Source organism: Barbatula barbatula (genome assembly GCF_947034865.1).
Source record: "Barbatula barbatula genome assembly, chromosome: 2".
Classification (NCBI taxonomy): Eukaryota; Metazoa; Chordata; class Actinopteri; order Cypriniformes; family Nemacheilidae; genus Barbatula; species Barbatula barbatula.
This window is the reverse complement of record NC_136767.1, coordinates 2193882-2216672: the sequence shown is the minus strand read 5'-3', so window position 1 is coordinate 2216672 and position 22791 is coordinate 2193882. Positions and strand designations below refer to the sequence as shown.

The 22791-nt window shown below is 39.0% G+C and overlaps 1 protein-coding gene across 1 annotated transcript; it reads right to left on the bottom strand.

Annotated features, from left to right (window-relative positions):
- Nucleotides 1-37: 37 nt before the first annotated feature.
- Nucleotides 38-21301, bottom strand: hip1rb (huntingtin interacting protein 1 related b). Its single transcript, XM_079477069.1, has 32 exons — nucleotides 20927-21301; nucleotides 11797-11860; nucleotides 11475-11617; nucleotides 10743-10799; nucleotides 10403-10489; nucleotides 10008-10084; nucleotides 9657-9718; nucleotides 9246-9386; nucleotides 8319-8376; nucleotides 7765-7840; nucleotides 7521-7679; nucleotides 7366-7418; nucleotides 7168-7240; nucleotides 6187-6370; nucleotides 6021-6109; nucleotides 5792-5908; nucleotides 5603-5704; nucleotides 5308-5502; nucleotides 5058-5205; nucleotides 4878-4964; nucleotides 4668-4775; nucleotides 3978-4114; nucleotides 3619-3729; nucleotides 3427-3485; nucleotides 3279-3309; nucleotides 3080-3142; nucleotides 2743-2843; nucleotides 2425-2530; nucleotides 1546-1669; nucleotides 1355-1416; nucleotides 985-1242; nucleotides 38-901 (listed from the first exon to the last, which is right to left on the bottom strand). The coding sequence occupies exons 1-32, from the start codon at nucleotides 21017-21019 to the stop codon at nucleotides 893-895; spliced, it is 3234 nt and encodes a 1077-aa protein (XP_079333195.1). The 5' UTR covers nucleotides 21020-21301; the 3' UTR covers nucleotides 38-892.
- Between the last annotated feature and the right edge of the window lie 1490 nt (nucleotides 21302-22791).

Genomic DNA, 22791 nt, shown 5'->3' with positions numbered 1-22791 from the left:
GAAGTGCCTGTTAATGTTGAGATGAATGACTTAATTTAATCCAAATCATCTATTTATTCAAATTTAGAGTAAAGCATTACACACTAAGTACAATCAGTGCTACAGTATCAACACATCTTACATTTATTGTTCATTTTACATTTATTACAAGGAACAGTTAAACATGACTAAAATATAATCTATATAGATGTGGACTGTATCAAGAAAGAGAAATTTCACCCCGATTCAATGAAAAACCTCCCAATTAAAAAGGCTCAACATATACAGTACTCATATGTGGCAGAAGTATTTTCCTACCATATTACCCTTACGTTTATTCTTACACGAGTACGTTCTAAACATTTTATCACACATAACATAATGTATGCAAGCATACTTGCAAATAAAAAATGCATTGTAATCATGTTATTGCTGACCTGAAGTCAGACACCTACACACTATTTTCCCTAGTACATTCTATGCGCTATTTAATTTAGTAAATAATTTAGTAAATAATATCTGTAATCTAAAAACAAAAAGGTTTGGAACATTGGGGGGATCTCAGGGGGGCTGACTCCAGCGAGTGAACTGCAAGGGAGACGATATTTCAGTTCAAAATGTCCAATGTCAAACGCTCTGTTATTTCTTACATAAATATAGTGGGACTTTATGAATATAAATATATCCCCAACCCCCCAGCGAATCTCGGCTACTTCCACCAAACAATATTGTAGCTCCACATCTAAGATAAAAAGGCACAAGTAACCTTCAGATGGACAAAGACCTGAAGGCTACAGCAGCACATTTCAATGAGTAGTCACAGAAAGACTTAAAAAAGGGGGGGGGGTGTAAGAGGAGGATTAAAATGACCATGTTTTCACGCAAGTCTTCAAATATCTTCATCCAGACATGCTCACCTGAACTGTAGGCAAGATACAGAAAATGTTAGTCGAGGTGCCACTCAAAATCAAGAATTCTGGTGTATTTGACCTAAACTATAGTTACCATGCTTTTAGAAGGGATGTTGGGTTTCTGGGCGAGGGCTGGTTTCTTCATTAGAGTGGGTTTAGATGGTTTGGGAGATGATGGGGTAGCATATGAGTGGGTAGTATATGAGGGGGTAGCATATGAGGAGGTCTGCAGACCGTTGTCCTGATCCATCTGCTCCAGTGGGACACCTGCGATCTCATAGTGCTTCTTCCTGAGCTCACCCAAACGCAGACGCTCATTACCCAGCATAGACTCCAGCTCTAAAACCTTCACCTGAACATTAAAATGAGATACATCATATCCGGTGTACAGACAGAAACATTGCTTTTATAGGGTTTTTGTTATGTACTGCATACACACGTCACTATGAATCAAACAATCAAACCTGCGATTCCATTTCTTCTTTCCTCAGCTTGATCAAAGACATGCCGGAGAAGTTCATGGTGTCTTAACATTAACACAAGAGCAGAGAACAACAGTTCATTTAGCGAATAAACGTCATCCTTGTCATAGCATTACACTCCATTTCCTAAAGAAGAGGAAACAGGAAGTATGACCCTGTGACATCACACTGACCCTTGTCCTCGATTTGTTCCTGTCCCGTCCTGGTGGATCCCACCACATTAGCAGCCATTTCATTAACATGACGTGAGGCCTGTTGAAGCACACCCAGCCTCTTACTGCTCGGTTCTGCTTTCACCTGCAGGGACACACAGATGTATTCATGCCTATAATTGCTTATTATTATCTTATCTTTATATAATATCTATACTAAGAGTAATATATATATTAATTAAGTCTTTCCCTGTTTAGTTTTCTCTTAGGGTTTTGCTATCCAAATCCCTTTTTTGATGTATAATTTTGTCAAACTTCAATTTGACTTTTTAAGTGAGATTAAATGTGTATACATTTTCATACAGAAGGTTCAATTAAACCTTGAATGTTGTGAATTCTATAACAAGTATATACAAAGTTTTATTGAAAATGGTTAATGTTTTGGAAATAAATCGTATGTTTCTTTTTTAATTTAGTCAAAAATATTGTATCGTGAACCCTGTATTGTATCCAATTGTAATCTGAATGAATTGTGAAATCCTTATTAGTATATCGCTGCTGTGCTTTAGAAACCTCGCATCTCCATATTGTGTGATTTATATTTTATGCGATAAATCTATATAATAATTATAATTAGTCCCCCTTTGTGTTTGTCACTGGGTTTTGCAAATATCTTACCAACAAAAAGAAGCAATAAAGGCTTGTAAGCTTTGTCAACACACTATTTAAACGTTTAAAAAGTATTATTTCCATTTCTTGAAAAACGACTAAATCTGAGGTTTGATAGCACAGCGACCATATCGGAAATGTTAATCTCGAGTTTTATTTTCTAATGCTTCAAAGCCTAATTCTACTTCACAGGGAGGTCAAATCACTGATATTATGACATAAAAGTGAAACCTTGGAAGCTGCAACAAGTTGTGCCGTGCTGGCAGCGATCTCATGAGAACACACGATCAGCTCCTCATATTTCCCTGTGTGTAACACCACCTTATCTGCAGAATCCCTGTGAACAAATCATTCAAAACATACAACTGTGAATTGTGCTATGACAAACCTCATAAATATGCATTACATCACACACATACTGTAAGTGTCACATGCAATATGACTTTAATGTGGGACATGCTTAAAAAGATTCTGATCAGAAAAAATATCCAATCTTCTGTTAAACCTGATGCTTAACATATTTATTTAAAAATGAAAATGTAAACATACACCATCTGGGTCGCACCCCATCCTACGGCTTTAGAAGCAGATATAAGACCTTCTGTCCAGCGAGAGTTACGAGCGTAAAAATCTTTCACTGTTGCTCCGCCCTATAACAAGAATAAAATACACATACAACCAACACTTCAACGTAAGGTTATTATACAACTGAGAGTATAAAGTGAACAATATTATTGGCAAAGAACATTTTAAAACCATTCTCTTGTAGTCCCACACCCATTTAGAAATATCTTCACTATCAGCATTTATTGTATAAATACTGTGGGTCCGTTTCAGACAGTATAAACAGAGATTATGGATTATAAAATAAAATCCAAGCCTTTACCCTTCCACTTTCAACAATCTCCTTCTGCAGATCTGTGGATGCTATCACTAGCAAACGGATGGCCTGCAAGAAAAAAAATATATACTTTTAATGCGATGATATAATAATAAAAGGAGGATTTTATTTATTAATATTGCTGCTATTTGTTATCTGCTGTGCCACTCCATAAATCATCTATGGACAGTCAATTTGATGTTACCTTCATAAGATCAGTGCAGCTAAACAGAATTCTGAAAGAAAAATACGAATAGAACATTGATATATGTATATTGTAGTAGAGCAATACTAAATCTTACTACTAAACTATTTATAGCTGTTAACAACACAAGGACATCAAACCCACTGACCTCTCATTGACTTCCAGCTTAACTCCTGTTGTGTCCTTCCTGGCTTGATTCATCATTTCCTACGAAACCACAATTCACATCAGGACCAAAACATCAGCAAAAGGCCAAAATGTGCAGTGTGTGTAGAAGCATCAGTAACAATTATAAATGATTTGATAGATTTATGTGTGTAATAAACGGCCGTGTACTCACATCTATTCTCCTAACAGCCTCTTCGATAGCAGCGGAGGTAGCAGCCATTTCTTTATCCACCATGTCACCCAACTCATCTTTCCCTACATCCATCCCTTTCGGCCTCAAATCCTGAAGCAGAGAGAGAACAAGATAGAGTTATTAACAATGAATGTTGGCAATATAATATTTGTGCATTTTAAAGAGAATGTTTGACATTCTGCAGCAATGTCCTGTATGCCAGTACATAGCCATTAAAGTTGTCGTCTATATAAAGCTTCTCAAATTGTTCACTCGTGATCTACATTTATTTAAAAGGAATCTGCCCTAATACATAGTAGACAGCAATGCAACCACCAAAATGTTGGAGCATTTCTCACCTGTCCTATTCTGAGGATCTTCTGAACTGCTGCTCGAATCGGGGCTGGATCGGCTCCCTTCAGAGATGATTTTGATTTAAGGTCCCTAAGAAAGTGCAGACTCTGTGTGGCACAACCCTTACAGTGCTCTGTCAAACCTGCACAAACAAACACGTTCATAAGCCAGCACTAGACAACAATAACATTTGAGTTTACCATTTCCGATGGTTAATACTACATAATACTATAGTATGCTTCGGTTTACTGTGGTTTGCGATTGACTATGGTTAAAACTGTAGTATACTACAACTATTGTATACTACGGGTTACTATATACTATGGTTAATACCACAGAATACAAAGGCATACTACAGTTCACAATATACTATGGTTAATACAACCGAATACCATAATATACTACGGCCTACAATTTACTATGGTAAATACTAAAGAATACTGGAGTGTACTTTAACTATAGTATACTATGGTTTATTGCCGTTTACAGTTTACTATAGTTAAAACCACAGAATACAATAGTATACTACAGTTTGCTGCAGTTTGCCATTTACCATGGTTAATACTATAGTATAGTATGGCACACCATACTTCCATCTGTGTGGGTTTACAGTTTTGATAAATCCATAAATAAAAAGAGAGTAGGCCTGTCCAAAGTTTTGCCCGTCCAGACAGACAAAGACAGTGTGTATTTACGGTCGGCTTGGTCGGTAGGGGCCATGTTTGCCGTGGCGCTTCCGTTGGTTATTGTGTCCGCCGCAAGATGAGAAAACTTAGTAAGAGCACGAACCAGACCGCCAGCATCTAAACCATAAACAAAGGGAACATGAATTAATACAGACCCCCAAAAAACACACATGCGTACAATTCTACAACCAAAATGCTGAGAGAGAGAGTAATAATTACCCTTCAAATTCTTCACAAACTCTGAGTGGCCGGCTTGAACTTTATCAATGGAAGAAAGCGTGGCTTCGGCCCGGCCGATGAGATAATCTGCAGAACAGAGATGGTCAGGTTAATGAAATGATCGGAAAATAATCATTTCTGGGTCACATCTTGGGGACAAAGTAGACGAGGTCACATTACCTGGGGAACTGGCACATCGGATATGCAGCGGATCATCAAGTTTGGCCACAGCGTCCTGAATGATGTTCTCAGCCTCGGTGACGGTGGCCTGAAGAAGAGAGAACTGCTCCTCCAACAACTTCTGCTGGAGCTGTTCCTCACGAGTCGTCTGCAACCACACACCCACAAATACCCCAGCACGCTCTTTAAAACTTAGGCCATCTTTCAAATATACATGCAGAACATTCAACCTTTGTAATGCTGGTCGTACCTTCTCTTTGAGTTGGCCCTGTAGTTGTCCCAGCTCCCTGATGCTTTTGTCCCGTTCCTGCAGGAGCGATGACTCTTTCAGCTGAGCCGCCTGCTTCAGAGACGAGAGCTCAGCATCTTTCTCGCTCACAGAGCGCATTAATCTCTCTTTCTCTGCCTGTAGAGAAGCCATAGAGCTGTTCATCATCTCTCCGGTCTGAAAGAGGAAAGCACAAGGATGTATTTTGACCAAAATAACGCATCTTTGTTCACCAAAAGTATTACAGACTTTGTTGAACCTGAAAGATGTGCTTTACCTTCTCCGTGGTCTGCAGTGAAGCTTTGACTCTGTTAATCTCAGAATCTTTCTCCTTGAGTTCTCGTCGCAGTTTATCTATATCGAACTTCTGCTCTTCCATCTGAACACACGCAGGCAATATTTCTATCAATCCTTTGGGATTTTGCTCAGTTCCTGTAAGTAAGGATGTTTGTGTCCGCTTTCTTACCTTCATGTCAGCCTCCTGTCTGACTCTCTCTATCTCAAATGCTAACTGTTGTTTGGTTCGTTCCACTTCCTCTTGAGTCTGCTGTGTGGCTGACAGCATCTTTACAGTATCGGAGCTCTTCACAAGACAAAAATACCACTTTACATGGTCCTTGTAGTGCTCGAAACTTAGAGAAAGTGATCAGATTCATGTAACCATAGTTACCGAATCATCATTCGATTCGTCATACCTTTCGGAGAAGTTCAGCATGGTTGGCGACCAGTTCGGCGTGTTTCTCCTTCAGTTTATTGTAGCGCATCTCTGTTGCTTGGGTTCGCTCTGTGTGCGAGAGAGTCATGGGCTTTAGTTTGTGTTTGCGTTTGTTGAATCCGGTGTGTTGTGTTTGTGTGACTCACTCTCGGCTTCTGTAAACGTGGCCTGCAGGCTATCGTGCTCGACGCTGCGGTGGTGGAATGACTCCAGCTCTATCCGCAGCTGTTCGTTCTCCACCAGCGCTCGCTGTTTCTGCATGCGCTGCTCCTCCAGCTCAGCCTCCAGACTGTTGATCTGTGACTTCAGCTGCGTGATGTACCGCTGAGCCTAAAACACACGAACGATGCAGGCAGACATTTCAAAATTATTTTCAGTTTATGAATGTACTATTTATACGTATGTGTTTAGGTAAAATGGTCGTTAAAAACATCGCTCAAAATGTTAATAAAAATATTGTTTCTGTTTGCATTGATTTGCAAAAAAAAGAAAAGATGCTCTGTATTTTTTAGACCTCAAATACTGCAAGGAAAACAAGTTCATATTCACTTTAAAGCAACTCAACCGTACTATTTGTTTGTGTATTTAGGAAAAGTTTTAAAATGATTTTTCTATGTGATAACCTGGATTTTTATCACAGTTTTTATGTGTCTTGTCATGCTGTCAGTCTTTCACATTGCTGTTGGATGACTTTACGTAGATTTTGTTGAAATTCAAGAGACACTGAACTGGAATGACCACAATACATCTAGAATTTTGACAGACTTTATTCAATAGTTTGATTCCTAGCCGTAATAAAAAATACCGTTGTGATCAGTTGAAGAGAGGAACATCTGGGATGACATGAGGGTGAATCAATTATGAGAGAACTGACAAAAGAACGGTTTCTTTAAAGGTTATTTAACGTACTAGCTAGTCTGGTCCTGTAACAACGGTCACAGAGACAATCAGTCATGAATATACTCAAATGTTGTGGACATGTAGGTTGGTCTCGCTCTCAAATTCCAAACCAAACATTTGAACCTCAACCGTAAATTCAGTCTTACATACTGTATGCAAATAAACTGAACATATAAAATCGTTTGTGTAGACTACGCTGTAGGACTGTAGAATCTCATTCCTCTCACCTCGCCTTTAATTTTCTCCAGCTCAGCTTGTAGATACTCAATTTCTCGCTTCAGACGTTCAATTTGCAGGTCCCTGTGAAAGAGAAAACACAGTCTGCTTGTATATATAATATATATAAAACACGTCATTCTTTGCAGCAACAGTTTTGCCTAATGCAATGCAAATCATGTAATGTACTTATTTGAATATTTTCCTACCGATCATCAAATCCATTATTTGGTGGTCCGAATGCCTGATCAAATATGTCTGCCTTTAATATATATCAACACAGGACATATTAGAGGAAGATTACGCACAAATAACAAAACAGTGAAAATGTGAATGGAAAGAAGCAGTTTTTGAGCTGACGTACCGTTGGCTGAGAGTTCATGATGGGCGCTGCTTCGCTAACATCTATCAGAGGCTCGGGATCATCCTCCTCCTGTTCTTCAGGCTCCTCGTTTTCTGGGATGACAACCATGGGTTTAACGTGCTCCGCGAGAGCCGAAGCGCGCAGGAAATTTGGCGGAGACTTCAAAATGAAGGAAAACGGTCAATTAAAAGTTTGAATAACCAGTAAGCTGACTGTGAATTAAAAACATAAAGTGTTTCCTTACATCAGGCAGTCTGGGGATCTGGATGAGCCTCTTGAAGTACATCATGTCTCGTGCTTTGTTCAGGAACGTTTTTAAGCTACAAATAATCATAATTATATATTTAAAGTAGATTTTTCAGAGAAAGATATTTGGAAGAATGCTTATAAACCAGACAGATTTTGACCCCCATTGACTCCCATAGTAGCAAAACATACAATGATAGTCAAAAGTGCCCCAGAACCTACATTTTTCTAAATGTCTTCATTTGTGTTCAACAGAACAAAAAAATGATAATGTCATTTTTCCCACTATGGGAGGCAATGGGGGCAAGATGTTTTTGGCTATAAGCATTCTTCCAAATATCTTTCTCTGTGTTCATAAGAAAAAATACATTTTATAAAGATTTGGAACGGCTCGAAGGTGAGGACAAAATGACAGAGTTTTCATTTTTGGGTAAAGTATCCCTTTAAGTCTTCAATAACACTACATACGCCACCTTTTATTTTTAATGTGTGAAACACAGAACAAATCTACACAAATAAATCCCAGTGTTATGTGGAAATCCCTGAATGTACCTGTGAAACTGATCGTGGAAGCGTTCGCGGTGCCCTTGGAGCGTATCTGCTGGTAAACCTGCCGATTTCAAATGTTGCAAATGTAAAGCTGCAATCTGCACAGTTATTTGGTTAAAACTGAACAAGAACTGTTATTGAGCAAAAAAAAAAGTGAAAACTGTCACGTTAATCATAAGCGTAAGCTTATAATGATTTATAATTGATATCAGTTCGACTTTATTTGATGTCAATCCAAATAAAGAATACCTGACGTAACCAACAATGTTTCAAACAGAGATGGTGATAGAGAGGCTTAAGTTTGCAGCATTACATCCACCTTTTTCTATCCATGGAGGGCGCCATTACCGCGAGTGACTTCCTGTTTGATGCTACGCACATCCGTTTTGTATTTGTTACTATGTTAGAGGACACTTCTGTTAATGGTTAAAAATTCCTCTTGGCCGTCTACATACATAAGACGATATATCAAATGTGCCTGCTGGCTGGACTTTAATGTCATCATCCCAGTAGATGACACTGTTTTATGTTGAAAAACAAAGTTGAATTTTACGGTCTAAGTTGAAAACTCATGCCCGTGTGAAATAATTTAGACACTGCTTTTTGACATTATGCTGTTTTAAATTACATTAAAGTATTATAACGTCCGTTTAAAAGCTTTCAAACTTGGTAATGCCTAACTAATGGGATCATGCGGCGAACCCCAGTCTTAAGCATCAGCCCTACGCACATTCGCAAGGCATAATGGGTCATTTCGCACATCGCGAAAAAGGTGGATATTATGACTCCTAACAGCAGTGTGAGGACATACAGAGAGCTGAGACACTATGGTATGGACTAAACTTGTAACATGTATTTTTGTATGTCTGTTTTTGTAAGTTTATGTAAGTAATTTAGCACAGTAGTGGCAAAAAAATGTGAAACACTTACAGGCGTGGAGTTTGAAGAGCAGTTTGACGGTATAGTGATACAGATGACTGCAGTCTTGGATGACCGGGACGAGAGGAGCTAGTTTACACTGACCTGACGTCAGTGTTGAGATTGCGATGGACATATTGAGCTGGCGAAGCACTAAAACACAGAACGTAAAATTACTCTCAGACTATCGTGCATATGGACAAGACAGTATTTTCCATGAGATGCAAACTGTTATACATACTTGACTGACGGACCACGATTTATTCTAAAAGGCATAGTTCACCATAGTATAAAAATATGTAAGCATTTATTTAACATCATGTTAAATAATGTTCATCAAAAAGAAAGAATCCTGGTCAATTGAATATAACTTGCACGGGATGACAATATTATTGGCTGTAGTAAAGGCTGACTGCCACTCACCTGCTTCTGCTAATCGCAGTTCTGTGTCCATGTAATCAAAGACTTCAACAGTAAGCTGGAACCTGGAGACACAGAAAAAGATAAATGTATGTCTTAGCTATAATAAATGGCAAGTGCAAAAACATCTGGAAAGATGCATAAAATAATCTTCATTGGACCATGATGGGTACATAAAGCAAGTACATAAATGATGTTTTAAATCATTTGTTTGTAAATGCTTTTTTGGATTTTTGAGTATTTTTAGCAAATGCGATCATGTCTAGAACGCTGTAGCGTTTCTAAAATCTACTTCTGTTGAAGTACAAGACAAACAAAAACAAACAGAAAAGTAACGCAAGAGATGTATCGTACACGTTATTGATGTCTGTTCCTGCCGTACGCTCCAGGAGTTCATCTGAGGCCTCTAAGCTGCATGGGATTTCCGAATGCTGCAAAATGAACCCATATAGCAACACATGAATGTCGTGTTCATCCAAAAATGATGCCTATTCAAAGCAAAATACGTTTGTGCAATACTCTCGAGCGCAACTTATCATAAGGATTCATTTAATTACGGGGGTCAGACTACAGACAAGTGAGCCATTAAAAGGCAATAAATGCATCGTTCTTTTTCAATTGGAAGTCAAGTATTCCTGTGGTTATGAATTACTACGTTTCATCTCAGCTCTGAGATATACAATACATGTATACACTTAATAACCATAATAAACATAACGTGTAAATACGTAGCAGGATTTATAATTTACCTTAGTGTGAAACTCCATTTTTGTGCAGAGGAGCTTGGAATATACAGAAACCAGCTGTGCATATCCATGTCTGTCTCTGATGTTAGTCTGAACACATGAAGGATCAGTCATTAAGCTTTTTTTCTCAAAAACTCACAAAAGAAACTTAAAAAATATGCATTGACCAAAATGTAATTTTTGTTGTTGGGCGGAAACCTTCTATCTCCATTTTATAAATAATTTTACACATATGTCTGCAGGGTTTGTAAATATTTTTTTATTTAATCTGACAGCGATAATATACCGATGATATAATATACATATATTTAAAATGTGAATGTGTCCATGCGGCCTGACTTACCCAGAGTAACCCTGTTTCGGCAAGGTCGCTGTAGTGTCTCATACAGTCTTGTAAGCTCTGAATGAGAAACAATAACACACTGAAGTTTAAAGATTAATTCTGTGCAATCGCTTAAATCTATGCTAGTCTGTTATTGTGGTTATCAACCATAACCCCGCCCCTAAATGGCATATAGATCAAATAGTGATTGGTCGATATTCATGCATATCTGACAGACCTTTCCTGTCTAAACAAGTGGAGCAGGAAATCGGACTGAATGCTGATGGTATCTGCATGAAACTGTCCATTTACAATTCACCATGGTTTGAATGACAATGGTTTAAAAAGAACTATGGCTTTGCTGTTAGTGAAACAGAGAAATGCAGAAGGTTTACTACAGATAACCTCTGTGACTGTTCGGTTTCAAACTTCAATGAATCCCGAGTCAAGCCAGGAAGCTTAACAGGTTTTGCTGATTGTTGTCAAGAAAACAGAACTTCATTGAGATGTGTATCTCCTGTTAAACAACCAACTATGAGGGATAAAGTTATATATATATATATATACACAGTATATTTCTTGTTCTGTTGAGTATTTGACAACCATTATTATAAAGCAAAAGTACTGTATGAAAATATTTATGGCCTGTACATTTTCTCAACTCACTAACAGACTGTTCACTTTGGATCCCAATGAATGAAAATAAGATGTCAAAGGTGAGTGTATTGAAGATTGAAATACAAGCACGCTTACGTTGCGATGGCCGTCACGCAGGACTTTGTGCACTACGTGACAGAACTTCCAGCTGAGGATGGAACTGCTGGGCAGGGGCAGGCCGATGGCGTACGACCAGAAGGTGTGCGCCCCCTTCTCTCTGTGAGTCCCCAGAATAATTCCTGAACATTTCGCTGAGGAAAATACCTGACACGTTGACAATTTCACAATTCGTCAAACTAGAGACAAATAAGTGCTAGTTCAGACAATATAAACAGGTCTTCATTGCAAACCAGGTTCTTCACAAACCCTTTTTGGAAGAAAATGCAAGAAAACGGTAAAACAGATTCGTTAAGGATACTGCGAGCATGTTTCTCCTTCAGCGGCGTCTCTGTAGAATTGATGGCCTTACTGATACTGCTGAGCTGTGGAGAAAAACAAAAGAGAAAATACTGGGTGCACGTCGACCTGGCTAAAACTCAACATTTGTTCTTTGCATTATCCCTAGTAAACACACGGCAGATAGACACACTCCGACATTGTCTCAATATGCTCCAATGACGATCTCCAGGACATCAGATTCATTTAAGAACAGGCATATTAACCTAGAACACACCCTTTTTATGGACCAAAATGGCTCAATTAAAAGTAATGATGCTAAAAACCATGCAGTGTATGGTGCTGAAACATTACAAGATCATTTTATTAACTCTAAACTGCATGCCCGCGCGGCCTTGGGCTCTTTAAATAGATCCCTGGCTGGTGTTTAAAATCAGCCTATAGCTTGTACAGGGTGTGTCTTATGATGACTCAAGTACACACACAGTAAAACCAGACAGACACAGGGTGTGACATGTTGCCTCCTTTGTGTTATCTTTGTTTGCAACATTTGTTTTCAACAAGCCAACCAGATTCGTGAAAGGAAACAAGTAAAACAGCTGCATTCAAATGAATTCTTGAGCTTTTTCAAATTCCAATGATGTAAAAATGTTTGCATAAGCAACTTTGCCTAAAAGGTAAATGTCCTGTTAAATGTAAATCTGGGAACAAACAGAATGTCAAGAATAACAGTTGAATAAACAATTCAAGTCTCTCATCATTTTCTCTCTTTAGCTCAACAGAAGAATCCCCATTTAGCGCACAAATTAAGTACGGTAGCATCAAATATAAAGGGTTCTTGCAGGCTTCGTAATATGTGACGTTCTGCTGTTCAGTCACAAGAAACAAAGAGATTTGATGCTGTTTGACGTAGAGACATATTTTAAGGTCAAGGATATATATATATATATATATAAACGTTTTACTACATTAAAAAGTGAAAGCTTAAACAGCAAATTCGAAATTATTATAAACAAACCATATGTATATATCAGGGCCTTGTCTTTTTCCCCTCCAAAACTATCCAGCTGACAAAGAATCACTTATTATTAAATACTTCTTATTTGTATTATCTGTCAATTTAATCACAGATTTTTTTATATTATGCATGCAATGAAGTTTGATAATCTGCCCCATCAGAATATGTGATGGCAACCCCCAGTCGAGCCAGCCTTGAACCGGGTCTGGTATATATGGGCAATATAAAAGCCATGTTTCATGTCCAACAAGGAATATTTCATCAAACACAAAGTGTGAAATAAAATCTTTTTTTCATTTTCTATTACAGTTCGTGTGGTTGACAAACAAGCAAAGATGCTGTTGTGAGTTTTACAGGCACTTTGATTCTACAATGATGCTCTTTTATGCTAAATCTGTAGTTACAAGTGTCTTTTATGTCATATTGTTGAGTTTGTCATAAAATGAGAAAAAATGTAATGCAAGTAAAAGTGATTAAGCGTTTACAAATAAACCGTAATGTATCCTATGATGTGACGAACAATGAAGATATAATATGAATATTAATCATGTAAAATGTATATTATTAACACCTGTAAAAACCGACACTTCAGCCTTCTCGCTGTAAACTATGCTTACCATCTCCTTCTCATTATTTAACAAAGTGCCGTCGTGCCTTCAACTGCTTGGCCTCTTCTTGATGAACTCTGTGAACACTGCGTTTTTCAAATGCATTCTGTATAATGCATTCGTTATAAGCATTATAACGCTCACATACGGAAGCCAAATGATGCCATACTCGCGGACGTAAGAGCGTAAGATAGACAGAAAAATGATGAGTGACAAAAAGCAGTGATGCAAAGACCTCTGACGGTCATCCATCTGAATGCAACAGCTGTCAGTCTTTGGGTCATTAACGTGCTGGTGAGATAGTGCTGCTCGGACACAGAACGAAGGGGGCGGGCGGCACAAAGGGCGGACTGTTCCTAGAGAGGCCTGTCAGTGAAGCTGAAGAATCGGCCTGGACCGATGCCCAACACTGGCACTAAACCTCAGACAGATGGTAAATGAGTGCACTGCCTACTGGCAAAATCTCATATTGTAGTTTGACGAAAGAGTAAGAATAGACAGGAGCTCATGCACATTCCAACAATTTAAACATTTGATTTGCATAAGCGTTTAAGTGGAACTACGGGACAAAACTCTATATTTAGATAAACTTGTCCATGTGGGCTATTTCTAACCGGTTAAGTGACAGACTCAAAACCACGCTGTTAAATAAATAATGTTCTACTTTACCATATCCCAAGCTTGCACTGTTGACCTATGAACTTTGACCTCAGAAAATAACAACACACAAACAGAAATGATCATGCAAACCATCCATCTCCGTCGCTCTGTCACTAAATGCGAGTATTCTGGCCTTTTTCAATATCGGTCATAATCTAAATTTAAAGGCCCTGTCTTTTGCTGTTTTTGAGGCTTTGATTATGTTTTTTGGGTGTTTAACAATGGATATTAATGTTTCTAATTTTAAAAAACGCTTTTTATTTCACACATTTCATGTCTATTGGTCACCGCTGTCCCGCTTCTAACAAAACGACTGGATTTCTTCCGGTCTATATAAAGGAATATAGCAGTAACAATAGCGTCAGCTTGACTTTATCGGTTAAAAACACGCAGATCGATCAAAGTGTAATGGAGGTCTGCTAGTGCATGTGTGCCAACGTCAATCTTTGTTAGAGATCGCAATTGTTTTCATACTATGGTGAGGGAAACGACACCGGACCGAATAACGCCAGACCGGTTATATTAATTAACACTAATAACAGAAGCTTTAGTTTTGCCTTTTTATATTGGACCGGAGTCGGATAATAAAACAAGCAGATTGATCAGGAGACACATGCAAGCAGGACTTCAACGGACGTTTCATAGAAGTGTTTTATATGCGAACACACACATAATATCAGTGTTACAGAGAACAGCTTTGACAGCCGATGTTTAAGTCCTGGAAGCTGTTATTTGACCGTTGGGTATCCGAATGTGTGTTGCTGTATTCTTATGCTCAGCTGTAGGACTGTGATGAAAGTGAACGTAGTGCCTATCTCAGTCAAATGTTAACCAAACACTACTTCAGCGGCTCTACCTCTTCTCTAAGGAAGGCCTTGCCCCTTTTTTGGCGTATTCCTTTGGGTGGGGGTTATTAAATGCACTCGGAATAGTGACATCATGAACCCGGGAAGTAGAGGGCTGTTGTCTGATTCCAGCCGTTCTCTGTAGTCCTCGAAAAGCGAATTCTGTTAAAGACAATATCTCGCTTGGCACTGAACTTTGAGCTTTATCGTTTTGCAGTTATTATTTATGCTCTAACAACAATAGGATAGCGGGGAATGGGACCTTCAAGATTCTGAACTAAAGAGGCAAGAGTGACAGAAAACATTCTATAGATTCTTAGTTGGACCAGTAGAGTGATATATTAAGTCTAATCTAAGCCATCAACATGGCTTTTAAACCAAATTAAGCTCTATTGGGACCCTAAATGTTTCTTGTATATATGTGTTTCCATGGGTTGGTTTGTGATTTTACTAACATCTGAACCTAAAATGTTGGTGAAATGAACCTTCAATTCCATACCACTGAATTTGTAAAGTGTTCAATCCAAAAGCCACTTGTAAACGTGACCATGAAAAAGCGCCATTACTGTATGATAACTGCTACACTTAGTAATCTGATTCAGAAAAGCACATTTTTTCTGCATTTTAAAGCAGAATTTTTAACCAAAATGATGGAAAAGTATTTACTATACTCAAATAAAGCAACCAAAAACGTTACACATAATGTTTTCCATGTTTTCATAACTCAAAGAGTATGTTAGCAAAACGTTTCTAGAATGTTAACCAATGATATATGTAATGTTGATAAACTGCACTTTTAAAAGACCATTTTTGATAACCTTGAGAGAAAAAACTTTCTGAGAACGTTCCCTGTTAGCTGGGAAGTGGGAACTGACAAGAACAAAATAAAGAATAAGCAGAATAACAAAAACATCTAATGGGGATGGATTTATATAAAAACAAACAATATTAAATTGTATATTTACTATATACAATTCTAATTATTGTATACATGAAAATTATCATGACTTACTATGTGAGAAGAGGTTTGGGATTACCAAAAACTTCTTTCTCTAGTTCTCTAAGAGCTCCTTCTCAGCTTTGTTTCTCTCGGTTCAAACGCGAAACAACTTCATATGACCCAAGTAAGTAACAAATAATACATCAGATCCAAATCAGTGGCATCATACAAAGCTCTACAAAAAGTGACACGTCTGTTATTTTCTCTATAAACACGTAACACACGACCATACACAGACTCGTGACTGCAAAGCCTCACTAACCCTTCAGGTGATATAAGACACTTGAGTCTTGCTTTACCTGCTCATCCCTCGTCTTTACAAGTCGGTCCGTGTGCTTGCTGATGCCTGTCGGGTACATGTTCAGACTGACGGAGGTGTCAGATGAAGTGTGTCTGAAGTCTGATGTGTGGTGTCGAACAGTACCTGTTTACTGCTGCTCTTTATCAGCTTAATTCAACAGACTGACGTTTGGTGTGGCGGTGAAGGTCAGAGGAAAAGACTCTTAAAACTACAATAAACACTCGAATACAAAACACAGCGCTGAAGGCAGGAAGTTCACAATTACAAAACATTGAATGATTAATGATGCTTTAGTAGAATGTTTCTTTCACTCGCTTGTGCTGATTTGGCCAGAACAACAGTGTACAACAAAAAGCAAATGATTATAAATTGTTCAGACCAAAATAAACCCCAATTTATTCACCTTCATAATGTTCAAAACCTGTATATGACTCTTTTCTTCTATGGAAATCAAAAGAAGATATTTTGAGAAATGCTTCGTGTTCATACAATGGAGGTCAATGGGATTCAGTGTTTTGAAAAACATCTTCTTTTGTGTTCTGCAGAAGAATAAAAGCCCTATAGGTTGACATGACAGTGATTTGAGTCGACTAATATTCAACAATCATCAATGCGTCAACGAAATAACATTTAAGTTACTCCCCTGCATGTCTCTGACCATTTCTTAATAAAGTTCACTGTCAAACTCCCTGTAATCTCACCTCCCACCCCTAACCCTGTTTCTTCCGTCATAATGTTCATTCTCTCACTCCCACCTGCTTTTCATCCATAGTGTCTTCCGCGCTGGCCAGCACAACGTTAAGCGAACCAAATGATTGTTGTCTGCTCTTTTCAGTATGATTTCCCAAACTCTCCAATTAATAAGGCACATGGGTTCTCGTACCATTTTTATGCAGATGATACGCAGCTTTATTTCTCTTTTCAGCCAGATGACCCCACCATCTCTGGCTGTGTGTTGGCCATATTTCTTCTTGGGTGAAAGACCATCACCTACAACCTCCTAGACGCTTTGCCTTCATGCCTTGTAAACTAAAATGACTGTTTAGCGTGCTGACAAAATGTTTATATGCTCTCCTACTTCTAAGTCACTTTGTATAAAAGCGTTTGCCAAATGAATAAATGTAATTATTCGAGAAATATGTCTGGGTGAATTATCCCTTTCAATCCATGAAAAACTCAATAAGTATTTCTGTAAGATCACTGATCTCCACTTTACATCACAAACACGTTTTCCCCCCGAGAAAATCGAGTGCCCACTTTGTGTACCTCTTACACGTTCAACCTCATATCTTTATATGTTATTGAAAAAACAAAAGTAAGCCACTCTACACATACAGAAACCTGAGCCACGGGTTGGCTTTGTCCTTCCTGTTCTCTGTAAAAGGGACGTCACAGTATAGCCTGCTGAATGAGAAAGGACAACCGTGTGAAACTGAAGGGCAACACAGGCACACACTCGATTCTGTTTAATTTGACCTCCTTCACTAAACAGGCTGCAAGACCTGTTTCTCTTATTATTCTGGGCAGAAGCACAGATACACGCTTTGTACATCGAGAAATGAATCGCCACCATATTCAAGACCTACATCTCGTCGAAACAACTAATCACTTCAACATGATGTGTGATATTATTTGTTTGTACTACTTCTAGAACTGCACAGACAATGAACACAGTACTCACCCAGCCCCAAGTGCAAATAAAATTGGCTTCGGTGAGCAAATTAAACAGTCTAACTGACTCATGGATAGTAAACTTTCTCAGCTATAGTAGGGTAGAAAGTAAATGATGGACCCATCCATTGGGATGTTCCAAGTGGACGTCCCAATGAATGTCCTGCTTCGAAAACTTTTTACAGTGGGGACTTATTCTGAGTTATACCATGGTCTGTTTGAATGCTGGATTCTGAGCATTAAAACTGTTAAACGCACAGGTAGATCCAGTCAGTTTGCTTACATTCAGAATGAATTGACAAAAAATATTTTCACCGGTTTGATCTAAAGCTTCGCTGTAAGCCCAGACCCGCCACACTATCAAAACTGATGGCCACAAATAGATTTTTCATGTATCCCCTTTAAATTTGTATTTTACTATATAAAACAACTTAATTTGTTGTAGAGTTGCGGTGGCAGTGTTTTCACTATGTGTTCCTTCTCCGTGTACTTGCCTTTCCACGTAAACGTCAACCGTCAAAGATGTTATTGACGTAGAAGACATCTGACGGTGTTTATCCGGACTTCACAAAAGGTTAGCAATATTTCCCACACACTCTTTCTATCTACCTTTTTGTTTTCCAGCCAACCGGAAGTCTTAAGCGTCAGCCCTACGCGCATACGCAAGGCATTATGGGTAATTTCGCGCATGTCGAAAAAGGTTCGTTGCACTGTGCACACCCGCTCTAGTTAGCGATGTGTATTCTCCCATATTTCTGAACTTATACGTGATCTACAATCAATCTTCTATCAAAGCAGCACACATAATACAGCAGTTAAGGTTGTGCGCTGCACGAGACAAATAAATAGACGTAATATATCCCAAATGTTTTATAAATCAGGGTTTTAGCAGTTATGTGAATAGTGGTTGAAACACAAGGTAACCTATTTATACACGCTTCATGTCTGACAACAGAACAGAAAATATGTGTTGTATTGAAAAAACAGTACAAACTAATTTCGAGTGCCAACAGTAGACCAAACCAATGCAAACCGTGCGATGACTTCTCAGATATACAAACTAGCGTGTGATGTCATCAGCGCCACAAGTCTTTCAAAATCCTGTAGGAAATATATACCTGTGCACTAAAAAATAGCTTACGTCAACTGTTCATCGCTGTAATGCTGTTTAATGACATCCCAGGAGACATAAAACTGAACCAAAATGACACGATTGACGCAAATAATCTTTAAATGGACAAATATGGTAACGCTGCTGGCCAATACGCCACAGTTAGAAAAATGTCAAATCATGGTTGGTCAAAAATGTACATTTTCACTGTTGGAAAATGTCCAACCAAGGGTTGTGTTTGCCCATCTTTAACCAAGCCACTGTTTTAAAGTGTGTTCTTGATATTCTAGCAATAGGTGTGTGTATAACTAAATTGGTCAGCGCTGCTATATATTAATGATTCGAGTAAAAGCAATGTGTTAGCATTAGCTTAGCAGTGTACACCCTGTTCTCTCTTCTGAATCAGGGACGTCCTTACATTAGGCCTACATAATATTCATGCGCGTTTGGACACCTGCTTTACACGGAGATAACACAAAGGCCCTGGGTTGCCCCGCAACATAAGTCATCGATGCAGGATGAGCCAACTCACGTGGGAGATTACAACAAACCGACACAAAACACACAGAGTGCTAAAGTAAACACACTATGTAGCAAATCTGACCTTGCACTGCCTACAAGGTAAAAACTTACTTCTGGTGGTTTGTGTAAGCATGTGCTTTTAAGAAATACACGAAAGATTGCATTAGCCAGGTCCAATAGCAGAATACTTTAACCGGTTGCTTTATACATACGGAAGGGCATGTCAAACTAAATATAAGCAAAACTTAGATAAATAAACTAATTGTCAATGTCAAACAGGACTGCCTGTGTTGCGAACCAACCCTTGATCATTTCTACAAAGATCTGTGTTGACAAGCATACACACTATGGTTGAAGAAACAAGAACCTGCCAAACCAGGCAGCTAGACCGTCATAACACAGTCGCCTTTAATGATCACATGACTTTAATTGTAATGTCGGAATGAATTATGGTTCCTGTCCTGCAACATTAACTAAATAGCAAAAGGTAACAATGACAATTTCCATTTTTTATGTTAATAATAATAATCCGTCCCATGACAGACACGAGTATATAACTCGACTCAAAACTCTTTTTCAACCACAACAATACAAGGCAGATCCATTAAACACATATTTGACTCTCAAAGGCATGGTTCACTCATTCCAGACCTGCATGACTCTCTTCTGCAAAACACAAAAGAAGATATTTGGAAGAATGTTGGTAACCAAACAACACGTGTCCCCAATGACTTCCGACGTATTGACATAAAACCATCCATCTTATTTTGTGGTTCACAGAAGAAAGAGACATAAAAGGAATGAATGGTTATAAGGGGAATTGGTTTGTTTGAATGGAAACTTTAATGGCCTCCTTAATGCTGGTACTGGATACATGTTATCTATAAAAGATCACCACATAATCCCGAAATAAGGCCTAAAACACAACATAAATATGATAACAGCTTGATTAATCAACACGTATGGGTTAAAAACAGCTTTTGCAATGGAAACCAAAACCATGTTTTTGTCACGTATTAAGTTTTAAGGAGATCACAAATCAACAACTCGATGTTTACGCACAAGCGGGCTTTGTTTATAGTTCACATAGGCCTCCTCTAACAGAATCTATGATATAAACTACACTATCAGGTGTATATAAACATTTTCTCAGGTAAAACTGACGTACAGGAGTTCCCATCTTGACCTGATCTCCACCGAAACCCGTCTAACCTGTCGCTAAACCTCGTTGTCTGAAAAGCCAGCAATGGTGGAAGAAACGTTGAATAAAATACGATGACTGAAATGTCGTATCTGTGCGCTAACGTTACAGTCGCTTGCGTTAAGTGCGGATGCACATGCACGATTGTGACGTACCGGTTTCGTGAAAAACCTCGCAATGTCGAAAACCTCCGATCGTTCGCGCGTTAAACGTACCTGCTGTTTCTCAAAGTGCTCCCTCTCGGCTGCGAGGGTCGTTTCTGACATGCGGGTCTTCATCCTCGACGGCACCTGTCGTATCGTATTCATGTTGTACGCGGTTTCTTTGCGGTTTTAACCGCGGATTACAGACGTGCGGTAGTCCGAGTGTGCGTCGTTTAATAATCCAGTGTGCTGTCAATACTGAGGGGTATCAGGGACGAGGACCGGAGACACAGAACGAAGAACCTGTTCAGAAGCGCGTCACAGCCGCACTGATGTGGTGGGTGGAGAGAGAGAGACACAGAGAGAGAGAGAGAGAGAGAGAGAGAGAGACACAGAGAGAGAGAGAGACAGAGAGAGACAGAGAGAGACACACACAGAGAGAGAGAGAGAGAGAGAGAGAGAGAGAGAGAGAGAGAGAGAGAGAGAGAGAGAGAGAGAGAGAGAGAGAGAGAGAGAGGAGAGAGAGAAAGAGAGAGAGAGAGAGAGAGAGACAGAGAGAGAGAGAGAGAGAGAGAGAGAGAGAGAGAGAGAGAGAGAGAGACACAGAGAGAGAGAGAGAGAGGGAGAGACACAGAGAGAGACAGACAGAGAGAGACACAGAGAGAGAGAGAGAGAGAGAGAGAGAGACACACACAGAGAGAGAGAGACACACAGAGAGAGAGACACAGAGAGAGAGAGAGAGAGAGAGAGAGAGAGATGTGTGTTGTGCGTACGTGTCTCTCGCTCACTCAGTCACAGTTAACGATGAAGTGTTGAATCGTCACTCTAGTGCTATTATGCGCTCATACTGCAAACAATAATTCATTTTTTTATGTCTGGAGAATTAAATACACACTATAACCTAATGCATTGTAGTTTCTAGTTAATTCCCTGTGACTTTATTTCCTGTTATCTTTTGTCATATGTGGCATGTGTTCTCTGACTTGCTGCAATTTGCCTTTTTGTATATTGTTGTACAATTAAAAAAAATGATATTCTGTTGCTGTAATTAAACAAAACAACATCTGTATTTACATTGGTTAACCACTGCTTTATTTTATGGAAATTATGGAACTTCTAAAAGCGAAGCATTTCCCTCCTCGAATATTTTCAGTCCCACACACCGAAGTGTCAAAGTTGCAGTGAGTTAACAAACCTCAGGCCTTGTGCTAAACAGAGAGGATGACGTGCGTCTTGGGTTTGCTTCTGGCACCAAGAATGCATAGAAACACAGTGTCCAATCATGTGAAATCAACGTGGGGTGTCCACAAGAATCTGTGGGCCTGGTTATGATTAATGATTCTCAGGTCTCAGATTGTGCCGTTATCTCAGTCTGGTGGGAACGTCCATATCAGGTTCATTCAGTAACCAGCGTAAAAGGGAAAATATGTTTGCACGCCATTGTAAGTAACGTGCCTGGAGGTGCGAGATGGCTGTAATGTTTAAGAGAGTCTGTAAAGGGTTGGAACGGAGTTAGGGATAGAATGGCACCGCTGATAAACGTGTAGGATGTTCTAGTGTTACAGAGAAAAACACCTTATACCTGCACAACACGGCCACCGCACATGCGCACAACACAAGCCTGAACAAACCATCATTAAAACAGTTAAACAAAAACAAGGTTTATTGACAATCTGTGGTGTGTTTGAGTTTTGTAGCTACAGAAGATGACCATGAGCTTATTGTGATTTCTTTCCTACAAGTCAACACCAACTCCCATGTCACACCTTATCACACAAAAATGCAAACAACTTCAAGCATGCAAAATGACTTTTGAAGTACCGCCTCTCCAACCCACTTTTATCTTTGCAACACACCCATATTTTCATGACCTACACTTGCACGTGGAGGTTTACACTATGTGAACCGAAAGAGGCCTTAATGTGCATAAAAGTGAG